Source organism: Macaca nemestrina, chromosome 5 (genome assembly GCF_043159975.1).
Source record: "Macaca nemestrina isolate mMacNem1 chromosome 5, mMacNem.hap1, whole genome shotgun sequence".
NCBI classification, from domain to species: Eukaryota; Metazoa; Chordata; class Mammalia; order Primates; family Cercopithecidae; genus Macaca; species Macaca nemestrina.
Window position 1 is genome coordinate 102674726 of NC_092129.1, and position 15813 is coordinate 102690538.

General features: G+C 38.4%; 1 protein-coding gene across 27 annotated transcripts in view; it reads left to right on the forward strand.

Moving 5' to 3' along the window:
• The window catches only part of LOC105495854 (synaptosome associated protein 91), a 166277-nt gene that overhangs the window by 145279 nt on the left and 5185 nt on the right, over positions 1-15813 (forward strand). For all 27 annotated transcript variants that reach the window (XM_071096777.1, XM_071096770.1, XM_071096781.1 and 24 more), the window contains 2 exons: positions 12830-12913; positions 13561-13665. In XM_071096777.1, the coding sequence (XP_070952878.1) occupies positions 12830-12913; positions 13561-13665 (189 nt within the window). The remainder of the gene's footprint in view (positions 1-12829; positions 12914-13560; positions 13666-15813) is intronic.

The window sequence follows — 15813 nt, forward strand, 5'->3', positions numbered from 1 at the left end:
TAACTTTTTTTCTTACCAGAAAGATTGGGCAATTTTCTATTGTGTAAGTAAAAGTTCGTTTTAAAATCCTATTACTTCTGCTCACTATTTAAAAAATTGGAACTACTCACACTATATTTTCTATAAGGTTTAAATAGATTTCATTTCTGTATTTTAAACTTCTATTAATATATCAATACTGTCATTCACTCTGGGAAAGAACATATCACTGGAAATAAAGACTTAACTATTGCTCCGTGAAATTAGATGACACAAAAACAACATGTTTTTGGAATAGCAAAATGTATAATTTTTCTATATACACTCTGTGTTTAGCAAAACTAAGCTAATCACTGTTTCCCAAACTTACTGGCAGTTTTCCACCTTTGCTTACCACCTCCATCTATCTAAATCAAACCCATCTCTAAGGCTTTCTTGATGTCATCCTTTCCTTGTTACCTGAATTAATTCTTAACCATCATTCACTTCTGCCAGCCAAACACACATGCAAGAAGTAAATTAATATAAATTCTAATTAAAATGTTTTAGAAACACACCATTAAAAATATTGTGTTCCAGAAATTGATTTAAATATCTGAGTTTTGGGATGTAGAACACATTTTCTTTTCTTTCCTTTTTTTTTTTTTTTTTTTGAGACAGAGTGCAATGGTGCATTCTTGGCTCACTGCAACCTCCACCACCCGGGTTCAAGTGATTCTCCTGCCTCAGCCTCCCAAGTAGCTGAGATTGCAGGTGCCTTCCACCATGCCTGGCTAATTTTTGTAGTTTTTAGTAGAGACGGGGTTTCACCATGTTGGCCAGGCTGGTCTAGAACTCCTGACCTCAGTTGATACGCCTGCCCTAGCCTCCCAAAGTGGTGGGATTACAGGCATGAGCCACCACACCCGACCTGGAACACATTTTCTTTTAAATAGCTGTATTGATATTTTCATATATAAAAAGTTTTTAAAATAGTTTAATAAGTTCAAATCAATCTGAAAATGGCCTTTTGAATGAAGAATTTGCCACTAAGCAGTACTAGTAGCATTAATTAAATTACACAGTTTCTAAGGAAAATACCTTTTGTGCTTAGACTTGGGTTCTCTAAACTCATTTTCCTCTGGTCTTTCCACCTCATCTTCTGGTGTTTGTGAGAGAGCAGGAAATTTAGGCACTTAATGTTCTCTGACTTTGGTGAGTTCACGGTATGAAATAACTTAGTTTTAAGAAATGGTTTCTAACAGATAACAATGATAAAAATACCTATTAAATCTAGATATTTTTCTATTTACATCTTTCTATGCATTATTTTAAAACAGTGCTTAAGAGGACAGTTTTCATATTTAGCTATAAAATAAACGGTTTCAATTTAATTCTTATGAAGGATATTTAGTAGAAAACTACGAATCTCTTTTAAACTAACTTTTGCCTAGGATGATACATAATTTATTTCCAAACCAGGAATAAAGGTTTGAGGGTGAAAGGGACTGTCATTATTGCCCTGGGACCCTAAACATGGCTTGTGCCTGTTGGCCCAGGTGCTGAGGCCATAAGCAAGTAGCACTCCAGCCCAGCGGACTGCCCTCCGTTCTTAGATATGAAACATTTGATAGCCTCTATTTTGCTGTGGGAAGGGGGAGACAGAGTAAATAAATCTGAATAAAATTCCCAAAGGAAGAAACAAGCTTTTTTAGAACTGATTTGGTAAGTCTATTAATACGACATAATGACATAAAATCTCACAATGTGTGTATATTATCATTATCGAAGTAAAGGAATTAATTTTCCTATTCTCTTCTGTGCAGGATTAGAAAGGCCTTATTTGCTGTTCTAAGGAATTTATACTTTGGTGATGTTGCCCTTATCACCAGGATAAAACTTTTGTTTTTTAACAAGTTTCAGAACAATCACTGGTAGTAGCACAGTCTAAAATGAGTTAAGGGGATTGGAAGGCACAGTGATGAGAATATTAGTATCTGGCAGACAGACTGTAGGTTAAGAAAAGGAAAAAAAGTTGGCTGGGCATGGTGGCTCATGCCTGTAATCCCAGCACTTTGTGAGGCCAAGGCAGGCAGATCACTTGAGGTTAGGAATTCAAGACCAGCCATGGCCAGCATGGTGAAACCCCATCTCTACAAAAGAACTGCAAAACTTAGCAAGGCATGGTGGCATGTACCTATAGTCTCAGCTACTCAGGAGGCTGAGGTGGGAGAATCACTTGAACCCAGGAGGAGGAGGTTGCTGTGAGCCAAGATTGCACCACTACACTCCAGCCCTGGGCAACAATGAGTCTCTGTCTCAAAAAAACAAAAGAAAAAAAAGTTGAGAGCATGAGGTTAGGGTAGAAAGGAAGAGGAGAAGGCAAATTTTCAGTTAGAATCCACACAAGTGGGGATTTTTATAGATGAGACAACCAAGACAGTGGTTGCCCAGTGTATTATTCCGTTTTCACACTGCTGATAAAGACATACCCGAGACTGGGCAATTTACAAGAAAAAGAGGTTTAATGGACTTACAGTTCCACATGGCTGGGGAGGCCTCACAATCATGGTGGAAGACAAGGAGGAGCAAGTCATATCTTACATGGATGGCAGCAGGCAAAGGAAGAGCTTGTGCAGGGAAACTCCCCCTTATAAAACCATCAGATCTTGTGAGACTTATTCACTATCACAAGAACAGCACAGGAGAGACCTGCCCGCATGATTCAGTTACCTCCCATTGCATCTCTCCCACAACATGTGGGAATTCAAGATAAAATTTGGGTGGGGGCAAAACCAAATCATTTCATTCTGCCCCTGGACCCTCCCAAATCTCATCTTCACATTTCAAAACCAATCATGCCTTCCCAACAGTCCCCCAAAGTCTTAACTCATTTCAGCATTAACTCAAAAGTCCACAGTCCAGAGTCTCATCTGAGACAAGGCAAGTCTTTTTCACCTATGAGCCTGTAAAATCAAAAGCAAGTTAGTTACTTCCTAGATACAATGGGTGTACAGGCTTTGGGTAAATACAGCCATTCCAAATGGGAGAAATTGGCCAAAACAGAGGGGCTACAAGCCCCATGCAAGTCTGAAATCCAGTTGGATAGTCAAATTTTAAAGCTCCAAAATGATCTCCTTTGACACCGTGTCTCATATCCAGGTCACACATGATACAAGAGGTGGGCTCCCGGGTCGGGCACAGTGGCTCATGCCTGTAATCCCAACACTTTGGGAGGCCAAGGCAGGCAGATCACAAGGTCAAGAGATCAAGACCATTCTGGCCAGATGGTGAAACCCCATCTCTACTAAAAATACGAAAATTAACTGGTCATGGTCGCACGTGCCTATAGTCCCAGCTGCTTGGGAGGCTGAGGCAGGAGAATTGCTTGAACCTAGGAGGCAGGGGTTGCAGTGAGCCAAGATCACGCCACTACATTCCAGCCCTGTGACAGAGTGAGACTCCATCTCCAAAAAAAAAAAAAAAAAAAAAAAAGAGGTGGGCTCCAGTGGTCCTTGAGCAGCTCCACCCCGTTAGCTTTGCAGGGTTATAGACCCCCTCCTGACTGCTTTCACAGGCTGGTGTTGGAGTGTCTGTGACTTTTCCAGGCCCATGGTGCAAGCTGTCAGTGGATCTACCATTCTGAGGTCTGGAGGACAGTGGCCTTCTCATAGCTCCACTTGGTGGTGCCCCAGTAGGGACTCTGCATCGGGGCCCCCACCCCACATTTCCTTTCTGCACTGCCCTGCACTGCCCTAGCAATGGTTCTCCATGAGAGCCCTGCCCCTGCAGCAAACTTCTGCCTGGGCATCCAGGTGTTTCTATACATCTCTGAAATCTGTGTGGAGGTTCCCAAATCTCAATTCTTGGCGTCTGTGGCTCAGCACCACATGTAAGCTGCCAAGGTTTGGGACTTCCACCCTCTGAAGCAACAGACCGAGCTGTACTTTGGCCCCTTTGAGTCACAACTGGAGCAGCTGGAACACTGGGCACCAGGTCCCTAGACTGCACACAGCAGAGGGACCCTGGACTTGACCCATGAAACCACTTTTTCCCCCCATAAACCTCTGGTATGCAATGAGAGGGGCTGCTACAAAGATCTCTGACGTGTCCTGGAGACATTTTCCCCATTGTGTTGGTGATTAACATTCAGCTCCTCGTTACTTATGCAAATTTATGCAGCCGGCTTGAATTTCTCCTCAGAAAATGGGATTTTCTTTTCTATCCCATTGTCAGGCTGCAAATTTTCCAAACTTTTATGCTCTGTTTCTGTTTTAAAACTGATTGGCTTTAACAGCACCCATGTCACCTCTTGAATGTTTAGCTGCTTAGAAATTTCTTCCACCAGATACCTTAAATCATCTTTCTCAAGTTCAAAGTTCCACAAATCTCTGGGGCAGGGGCAAAATGCCACTAGTCTCCTTGCTAAAATGTAACAAGAGTCACCTTCACTCTAATTCTCAAGAAGTTCCTCATCTCTACCTGAGACCACCGCAGCCCACATTTTCCCATCATCTTCTGAGACCTCCAAACTGTTCCAGCCTCGGCCTGTTACCCAGTTCCAAAGTTGATTCCTCATTTTCAGGTGTCTTTTCCGCAGCGCTCCACTCTACTGGTAGCAATTTACTGTATTAGTTTGTTTTTACACTGCTGATCAAGACATACCTGAGAGTGGGCAATTTACAAAAGAAAGAGGTTTCATGAACTTACAGTTCAACATGGCTGGGGAGGCCTCACAATCATGGTGGAAGACAAGGAGGAGCAAGTCACATCTTACATGGATGGCAGCCGGCAAAGAGAGAGCTTGTTTGGGGAAACTCCCCCTTATAAAACCATCAGATCTCATGAGACTTATTCACTACCACAAGAACAGCACAGGAGAAACCAGCCCCCATGATTCAATTACCTCCCACCAGGCCGTCCCACAACACATGGGAATTCAAGATGAGACTTGAGTAGGAAGACAGTCAAACCATATCACCCAGGTTTCTATGTGAGGCAGTTTACTAAATAATGAGGCCACTAACCCAGAAGGGAACAAGGGAAAAGCACTTTAAAAGTAATATTAAGTTGAACAACTTCCTTGGCCATTACCCACCCTGAGATCAAGACTTAACTGTGCAAAGTTAAGAATTCATCAAGTACTTAATTAACAACTGTTTGGCATCTTTAGGATAACAAAGCTGCCGACTGATTGGTAGGCACTTTCACAGAGACTGAGATTAATGTCTCATTTTTTAACCCCAAAACTCCTTATTTTTGTTTATGAAGCAGAAAATTTTTAATTATTGGTAATTAAACCCCAGAAAGTTAAATATGGAAAGTTTTAGCATAAAGTATCCACAGCAGCTATGGAAAGAGAAATTAGAACAACAGAAACTATTTGTTACAATAAAGAGTTACATAAAGTTTTATTTCCTTTATTTTACTTACCATTTTACACCACAATATAAAGGTTGTCTTATGCATATTTTATCTTTATTAATTCTTAGTTTTATCTATATTCTTTTATAAATTCGCTGCCATTTACTCCATTTATTTTTTACAAAGCTGTTGTTTCCTAACAAAGCTGTGGCTTTGCTTTTACTTAAGAAATTATTCTGAGGGAACTAGTCTAGCTTTCTCTCACATGCCCTTATACCCTGCCTCCCCGGTTGATCTCTTCCATCCTTCTATTCCTTTATAGTCTCTTTCTAGGAATACTCAAGGAAAAGAGCTAGAGACACCAGAAACAAGTGCTTCAGAAGCAGCAAAGCAGTGTTTCCCAATTTTCCTTGTAATCTACAGGTCTTTGCTATTGAGAAGGAGATGAAGGATGCAGATTTGGGAAGGGGGATCCTTTTGCTGCCTTTTTGAAGTTTTTATTGATTGATAAGAACTAAGATTACTTTTCCCCACTTATTCCAAATTTCCCTTAATTGCTTCTTAGAGGTGTAGCTATAACATTTTTCAGATCACAGAACCCAAGTTAGATCTAAAAACCTTAGCAGGACTTGAATTTGAACTATGTGTGCTGGCAGGGCTCTGTCATCATTGCCATCAGGAGCCCTGTGCTTCCTGGGTTACTTATTCGAATGTGTTTTACAGTGCACAGCAGACCTATTAACTTTTTATCGAAGAAGTGGGAAGATACTTGCAATTCAGAAATATGTGCATTTTGCAAGAAGATCACTGTTAAAAGAAAAGCTTTAGACAAAATTAATTTAACAGAGTTGAGCTGGGTGCAATGACTTACCCATATACTCCCAGCAACTGAGGCGGGAGGATCACTTGAGGCCAGGAATTTGAGGCCAGCCTGGGCAGCATAGTGAGGCCCCATCTCTAGAAAAATTAAAAAGTTAGCTGGGTGTGGTGGCACATGCCTGTAGTAAAAGCTACATGAGAGGCTGAGACAGGAGGATTGCTTGAGCCCTAGAGTTTGAGCCTACAGTGAGCTATGATTATGCAAGTTTAACAGAGTTTATTAAGTGAAGAATGATCCATTAATCAGGTACCAGTTGGAAACAGAAGAGGTTCAGAGAGCTCCAGCACAGCAGTATGGACCATGAACTTCTATTGGCTGATAGAGAAGTACAACAAAATATATTTGGTTGATCAGAATAGAAAGACCCTAAATAGAGGTTAGTTGTTGATCTCTACTTGATAAAGTCTCTAGTTAGAATCTGTTAGTTGGCAATTTCTGATTGGTAAAGTCTCCAGTTTCATTTTATTGTTTATGTTGGGCTTCATTTTGCTTACATGAGAACTCAAGGTGCTAGAGCTGTACCAGTCAAGTGGCATCCCAATTAAAATCTTATCACCACTGAATCTAAGAGTTAATCTACCATTTTAGCAAAATGACTAACTCAGACAATTTCTTCAAATTGTTTGACCATTTATTTGATCAGGAATTTCTGCAGGTTCATTTTGCTTTGATAACTAATAAAGCCCTTTTCTCTTTTATAGCCTGAAGTCCTAATGATGCAATTCAGGTCTAGTAAATAGCCTACCACCTACCCTATTGAAATGATGGGTAAAGCATTAATGTGAAATATAATTTTATAGGTATTTTATTTCTTTTGAAAAATTTTTTATTGAGATAAAATTCACGTAACATTTAAATTCACTATTTTAACAACTTAAAGTATACAATTCAATGATTCTTAGTATATTTACAGCATTGCAAAATCATCACTATTATCTAATTTCATAGTATTTCCATCACCCCAAAAAGAAATGCAGTCTCTTTCAATTTCCCCTTACCCTTATAGCTTTTTGTGCCTGGCTTCTTTTACTAATTAGCATAACATTTTCTAGGTTTATCCATATTGAAGTATGTATCAGTACTTCATTTTTATGGCTGAATATATTTCATTTTATGGATATATCACATTTTGTTTATCCATTCAGTTGATGAACACTTATGTTGTTTCTGTTACACATAATAAATTTTTATTATCATATATGAGTTTTCATATGAACATATATCCTCAATTCTATTTGGAATAGAACTCTGGGTCATCTGTAAGTTGATGTTTAACTTTTGAGGAACTGCCAAGCTTTTCCATAGCAGCTACGTTATTTTACATTGCCACCAGCAATACATAGGGTTTCAAGTTCTCTTTATCCTCCCAACACTTGTTATTTTTCATTTCATTATTTATTATATCATTCTAATGAGCATGAAGTGGTATTTCATTATGACATTGATATGCATTTCCCTGATGACTAACAATGTTTAACATCTTTTCATGTGTGTATTGATCATTTGTATATCTTCTTTAGAGAAATGTCTATTTATGTTGTAGAGGAGGAAGAATTCTTTTTTCCTACTACGCTCCTAGACTCTCTAGCTGGGGCTGTGAACACTGGACTGACCAAAGACAAATTAAAAGGAATAAACAGAAGTTATTAGCACATGCATCATGCTTACTCATGGGAGCGCTCAGGATGAGTAACTCAGAGGCTTGATTAGAACATGGGCTTAGGTGGCATCTTAGCAAAGGAACAATAAATTTTTAGAGAAGTCACAAGACAAAGGAAAAGGACTTTGACTCTCTACGGTGGCAAATATATGAGAAAATAATGGCAGTTCAAGGCTAATTAGTCAAGTTTGTTAGGCATTTTGTTCTGATGCCCTCTTCAGGCTGATTCGGGTCTCAAGTTGTCTCTGGTGATAAACATTTGTCCCTGATAGAGAGGGGAGGAGAAATATCTCTGTAAATTTATTTTCCAAATAGTGAGAAGGAGGAGAGCTTTTCTTGTATCTGCTTCTTTTCAGTTGCCTTCAGCTCAAAGTAATTATTATGCCAAAGTGTCGTATTTTGGGGTGGCATATTCTGCTACCCTACAATATCCTTAGCCCATTTTATAATTGGGTTGTCTTTTTATTATGGAGTTGAAAGAGATCTTTCATATTCGGGATACTAGATGCTTATCAGATAAATGATCTGCCAATATTTTTATGTCATTCTGCAAGTTAGCTCTTCGTTTTCTTGATAGTGTCCTTTGATGCACAAAAGTTCTTAATTTTGATAAACTCCAATTTATCTATTTTTTGCTTTTATTACTTGTGCTTTTGGTGTCATATTGCTAAAAACTATTGCCTTAATCATAGGTCTTGAAATTTTTTACCTATGTTTCTTTCCAGGAGTTTTATAGTTTTACCTCTTACATTAAATCTTTGACCTATTTTGAGCTCTTTTTTTTTTATATGTTAGGGGTCCAAATTTATTGTTTTGCATGTGGAAGTTCAGTTGTCTTAGAATTATTTGTTTAAAGGACTATTCTGACTGGGTACAACAGCTCATACCTGTAATCCCAGTACTTTTGAAAGCTAAGGTGTATGGATTACTTGAGCTCAGGAGTCTGAGACTAGCCTGAGCAACATAATGAGACCCTATCTCTACAAAAAATAAAATAAAATTAGCCGGGTGTGGTGGCATGCATCTGTGGTTCCACCTACTCAGGAGGCTGAAATAAGAGGATTGCTTGATCCAGGCAAGTAGAGAATCACTTGAGCCAGGGAACTAGAGGCTGCAGTGAGCCATGATCATGCCACTGCACTCCAGCCTTGGTGACAGAGCAAGATCCTGTCTAAAAAAAAGAAAAAGAAAAAAAGGAAGAGACTATTCTTTCTTGATTAATTGATTTTGATAACCTTGTCAAAAATTAATTGACCATCTGACATATTGGGCTGAATAATTTAAGAAAGAGAAAAAAAATTATCCATAGATGTGTGGGTTTATTTCCAGACTCTTTATTTGCTTATGTTGATCTATGTGTCTGTCCTTATGCTAGTACCACCTGTTTTGATTAATGTACCTTTGTTTTAAGTTTTGAAACCAGGAAGTATGATTCCCCCAAATTTGTTCTTTTTCAAAACTGTTTTGGCTATCCTGGTTCTCTTGCATTTTTGTATAAATTTTAGGTTCAGATTATCCATTTCTCCAAAAAAAAGTGGGTGAAATTTTGATAGGGATTTCATTGAATCTGTGTAGCAATTTGCAGATTATTACTATCTTAATATTAAGTCTTCCAACCCATGAACAAAGGGTGTCTTTCCATTTATTTAGATCTTACTTAATTTCTTTCAACAATGTTCTATAGTTGCAGTGTTCAAGTCTCATATTTCTGTTAAATTTATTTTTTAATATTTTATTGTTGATGCTATTATAAGTAGAACTGTTTTCATAATTACATTTTTCAATTTTTCATTGCTAGTTCCACAGGAACACTGCACTGAGTTTTGTATATTGGTCTTATATCCTGCAACTTTGAAGAACATGTTTATTAGCTTTGATAGTTTTGTTGTATATGGATTCTTTAGGGATTTCTGTATATAAAAAAGATTGTGTCATCAATGAATAAAGATAGTTTCATTCTTTCTTTCCCACCTGGATGCCATTTCTTGCTTTTTCCTGCTAACTGCCCTGACTTAGAACTTTCAGAACCTCCTTGTCTTATTCTTAGGTAGAAAGCTTTCAGTCATTTTTTTTCAGTCACTAAGTATGATGTTAGCTGTGGGCTTTTTGCAGATACCCTTTATCAGGTTGAGGAATTTCCGTGCTATTTCTAGTTTGTTGAGTACTTTTTGTCATGAAAAGCTGTTGGACTTTGTCAAATGCTTTTCTACATCTATTGATATGATCATTGTTGTGATTTTCCCTTATTCGTTTTTCAGGTCTCTCTTAGGAAAGTGGCTGCAAACTCTAACCCTGCCCTGACAGGCCTCAAAAGCAGGTTGCTGTTTACAATGTGCCTTTCATGGGATACTTCTTTATTGTGGTGGAAGCCTCATGTCTAAGATGTCTCTCTCACAGGAAGCTTGTTTATACTGGCAAATGCCCTTGTGGCTCTTGTCTAAACTGTGTTATTTCTACCAACATAGCCACTCTCTAAGAGAACTTGACCTGCAAAGAAGTTAGGTGTCAGTCAAGTGAGACACAGAGGAGGCATACAATAAAACACATGAAATTACAGAATCTGTAAGTAATAAAACTTACAGATTCCAGGGAGAAGAGGGCAACATGCCAAAGGGAAGTGGGGAGCCATCCAGGACACATGTGTTCAACCAGTGGGTAGGAGCAAAAGAGAGTGAGAGTGAGGGATCTGTGGGCCAAGGCCTTTATTGGGGTCTAGTATATCACCCAAGCAGATTTTCCACAGGAATTTAATTGGTAGGTTTACAGCAAGCAGGCACAAGTTCCATGGAATGACGCTGTGACTGAGAGTTGGTTGTTGTGGCATATCTGTACAGTTAGCTCTGCAGAGTGTGGGGGACAGTGGGGTAAATCAAGTAGGTTGTATCTAGCTATCCCATAGGGAAGGTGTTGGTATGAAGCAGATATCTAGATGACCACCTGAAGGAACTGGGAGGAGTCAGAGAACTAGAAACTGTGTCAAGAGTGACTAAGCCCTGCTTCTGATATGAGAAAATTAAAGGTGTATCCTAAATAGATGCTGAGGTAACATAAATTATAGGAGTTAACTATAATCATGTAATTTTTATTTTATTCTATTACTATGGTGTATTGCATGTGTTAATTTTCATATATTAAACCAACCTTGCATTCCTGGGTAAAACCTGGTCATGGTGTATAATCTTTTAATATGCTCCTGGATCCAGTGTGCTAGCATTTTGTTGAGATTTTTTCATCAACATTCATAAGGAATATTGCACTGTAGTTTTCTTTTGTTTGTGATATCTTTGTCTAGCTTTGGTGTCAGGGTAATACTGGCATCAAAGAATGGTTAAAAAGTGTTACCTTTATTTTGAAAAGCTTGAGAAGAATTGATATTAATTCTTTATATATTTGGTAGAATTCACCAATGAAGATATCTAGTTCTGGATTTTTTCTTTGATGGAAAGTTTTTGTTGTTATTGATGTTTTTTTAGAGACAGGGTCTCACTTTGTCACACAGGCTGAAGTACAGTGGTGCTATCACAACTCACTGCATTCTCAAGCTCTGAGCTAAAGCTATCCTCCCACCTCAGCCTCCTGAGTAGCTAAGACTACAGGCACACACCACCAAAAATTAGGCCCAGCTAACTTTTAAAATTTTTTTTGTTGAGATGGGTTCTTGCTACATTGCCCATACTGCTGTGTTGCTGTTCCTAAACTCCTGGCCTCAAGTGATTCTCCTGCCTCGAAGTGTAAAATACACGTCAACTGATATTTGGCTTTCTTGAACTTCTCTGACATCGGATTTAGCCAAAGTAAAATTTAGGGACTCCAGTAGAACAATATGGATATGACTTAGGGAAGATGTGAAAAACTAGTAACATAAAGATACTATGAACAAACAGTAAAACAAACAAACAAACAACTGTTTTCTCTATACAAAAGCATTTTTACTTTGAGTCATTAGTACCTCTAAACTAATAAAGCAATTTAAATGGCTTTTCTTATAGTGAGAGTGAATTTGAAGGAAAAATAGGAAACAGTTTGCAGAAAGCTATTTAAGAAATTACTTACACTTATTAGCTAAATACACTAGAATTTCATATACATTCTTTTAAGTGAAAATCAGTCAAGTTTGAGGGCACTGTTTGTTTCACATGACCAAATAGTTTCCTAGTAGTGAATGCCACTAATATGCTGGGATTACAGGCATGAGCCACCACATCCACCTGTAAACCTTGCTTAATATAAATTGGAGCCATATAGAAAGATTAGAACAATTCTCAAATGTCTAACCCAATACCGTTAGAGGATATGATGATAGGAAAAGACAAGCTTAGGGAAGTTTGACTCATTTCCAGTGAGGATGGGTCTAAAAAGATAGAAAGTCCAATGTTGTGAGCAAACTGCAAGCCAGCAAGTCCAAATGACACTGTAACAGAGAACATCAAGTCAGTAATCTTGTTTATATCATTGATGTGGTGCTAAAACCATTTTCCTTTTTAAATTTAAAACTGAAATTTGAGATTTTCTTTACATATCCACTCATACATATTTGACATGCATTCATTTTAAAATTCTGTCATTTTAAAACCAAATTATGTTCAGCTGGGTACAGTGGCTCTTGCCTGTAATCCAGCATTTTGGGAGGCCAAGGCAGGAGGATTGCTTGAGGCCAGGAGCTTGAGACCAGCCTAGGCAGCATAGCATGACCCATCTCTACAAAAAATTTTTAAAACTTGGTCAGCCATGGTGGCATGTGCCCATGGTCCCAGCTATTCAGGAGGCTGAGGTGGGAGAATTGCTTGAGCCCAGGAGTTCAAGGCTGCAGTGAGCTGTGATCATGCCATTGTACTCCAGCCTGGGCAATGGAGTGATACCCCATCTTTAAAATAAATAAACAATAACCAAATTATATTGTTCTTTTTGTTTGTTTTGTGTGTTTTTGTGTTATTTGTATGTGTATGTCTGTCTGTCTATCTGTGTAGCAAGGAGCTGTACCTCCAACCAGTTCAGTTCCTCCTGTTGCCGGGGCCCCATCGGTTGGACAACCTGGAGCAGGATTTGGAATGGTGAGTGATGACCTATGCTAAAAATTGTAATCGACATTTCTAAATTATTTGCCAGATCCCAAATTAGTAAGTATTCCTACAGAATATAATTCTTCCTAAAACATAGTAAGTAAAACTTAAAAAGTTGTCATCTGCTTTAAACCTTAAGTAGTCTACACATGAAGTGACAAAATCAGTCATAAAATATGTTCTACCATCAAATTAATTTCTATAGTACGTTGTTATATCATTTTTACTAGAATATTTACAAATAGCTTTAGCCCATCATCAAAATCAACCCTTAATTATTATACTAGGACTGTTTATTCACCAATTTTACCAGCCAATTTTAGGACCATCTTTCATAAAGAAACAAATTTTTATCTCTCCAAGAATTATGCTTAGAGAAGATGAATAAACAACAATAAAGTTTGGTTAGGATGAGGATACCATGTGGCCAACCAGGCTTATGCTACCCACCCACCTTAGCGACTCTTTCCCTCACAGTACAGCCTCACATTATCCCTAGTTAGAATTACAAATTATACTTCCTCATAGTCCTGCATTCCTCAAATATTGTCAGAAGTACATAAAAGCAATAAATGTCAGGATAGTGCCCTAGTGGGTTCCACTCATGCTCTGAACCACTCTCCATTCTTCCTCCTCAGCCTCCTGCTGGGACAGGCATGCCCATGATGCCTCAGCAGCCAGTCATGTTTGCACAGCCCATGATGAGGCCGCCCTTTGGAGCTGCTGCTGTACCTGGCACGCAGGTCAGTTTGTTCAATGTCCACAAACCAGTCAGTGACATTAACTAATAAGTATAAAACATTGGTGTAGCAAACTGTTTAAAAAGTGTTTTTACCTAATGTAATTCTCATACCTGTTGCTTCAGAAGTAAAGGGAGCATGGAAGACAGATCTGCAAAAGTGTGAGATTTGGGGGAAAAAATGATGGAAATAACTTACTGTCTAAAGATCCCTCCATTGTCTTCCTACTTAATTCAAATTGGTTCCTGAGAACATCCAGATATTCAGGGCATCCAAGGCATTTGTCCCAGAGAAGTAGGTGCTTCTGGTCTGTAGTTTTAGCATGTGTTCCCAGTGTTAGCCAGAAAGGTTGGCAGCACAGTCCTCCAGACTGCCATGTCTGCCCAAGACTCGTGACACTAACTGCAATAAGTTTGCCAAACTGCATAGTCTGTGAGAATAGTCCCTTTTAGAATGTCCTCACTCCTGAAAAAAAGCACACATTTGTGAGTCCTCGGGGCCACCCCCACTTCAGACTAGCTGACTACAAATTCGAGGTTTTTCCATGGCCACCCTCAGGTTAAGCAGTTTCCTAGAATGATTCACAGAACTCAGGAAAGCACTAAACTTATAAGAGTTTTATTGTAGTAAAAGGATACAAATTAGATCCAGTTATAGGAAAAGATACATAAACATCATCTGGGAAAGTTCTAAACATGAAGCTTCTTTGTCCTCAGAGGTGGGTTCTCCTCCGGGCATCATCGTGTGACAGTACACATGCAGTATCGCAAGCTCACCTGAGCTTCAGCGTCCAGCGTTTATTGATGCTTCATTATGTAGGATTGGTTGGTTGAATTGTTACCCATTTTGTGGAACTCAATCTTCAACCCCTGTTCCCCTCTGAAGATCAGACTGGTTTCATGCGGCCCAAAGACCCAGCCCTAAAATCACATGGTTGGGCTTTCTGCCTCCACTCTGAGTCACCTTGTTAGCATAAACTGTCAGGTGTTCCTGGAGCCCACCTTGAATAACAAAGACACACCTACCATTTGGGAAATTAGAAGGATTTAGAGGTTACCTTTCTGGGAAAGGGAAAAACCTCAGTTTAGGTAAAGCTAAATTCCTTACTACACACTGTGCTACTTCCTCTTCAAAAATGACAAAATATATTACACTTTGTTGAACCGTTTTGCTGCTAGAGGTGCTAGTCTTAGTGATGAATCATGCTTTCCTGATTCCTCTTTTAAATTGTCTGGCTGAGGTGATGGTACATGTCAAACCAAAGAAGTTTTCCTCATGAAAAATTGACTTGGATGGAGTCAGGACACCAAATTACTATTTTGGTAGCAGCATGCTTTACAAACTAGACCAAATAGCTCAAATATATTTTAATGCTATGAGTAAATGTTTTCAGTCCTATACTATTTTTAACTTATCAAATCAGTATTTATACTGTCTTATCTGTGGAATACCTGCTGTGAACTTTCTGAGTATACCTTAATCCCTTTTGCTTCCTTGATGCATCTCTAAATCCATGGACCTGTTACCAAGATTTCCTTTCAGCTTCTTCACTTTGCCTCTCAAAAGCAACAGGGACCAAGAGAAAGAATGGTGGATGTTGAAAGACAGAAATTTAGAACGTGAGAAGCCCTAGTCTTCATGGCTATTACTGGCCATAACTGGCTTCAGGAGAAATTTTCTAGTCTACCTGAAGACTACTGAACCCTGTGTAGTGTTGTTTTTGGGGACAGTGAGGAAGGTTTTGGGTATAATGGTTGTGGTTAAGTGTAACTTAGATATACTTAAATTCTAAGGGATCTCATTTATCATAAATGTTTCCTTGATGTTTGAATAGATCCATGACTATCATCTTTTTGAATAAAAGAAATATTTCTGTTATTATGAACTTGGAGCAATGTTACTGAGATTTCTTTTAACCTTATTGTGTTTGATATATTGAAAGCTTCAGAAATAAATGAATATAATTTTATTACTTAAGGCAGTTGTTTTTCTTGTGTAATACCAATGTTAGCAACAATTTACTTAATTAGAAGAATGAAAATAAAAGATAGATAGTATCATGGAAATACATTGTTTTAATCAGTAATTGAATTTATAATAAGCCAGGTAATGATACATCATATTTATGTAATATTTAGATTATATTTCCTA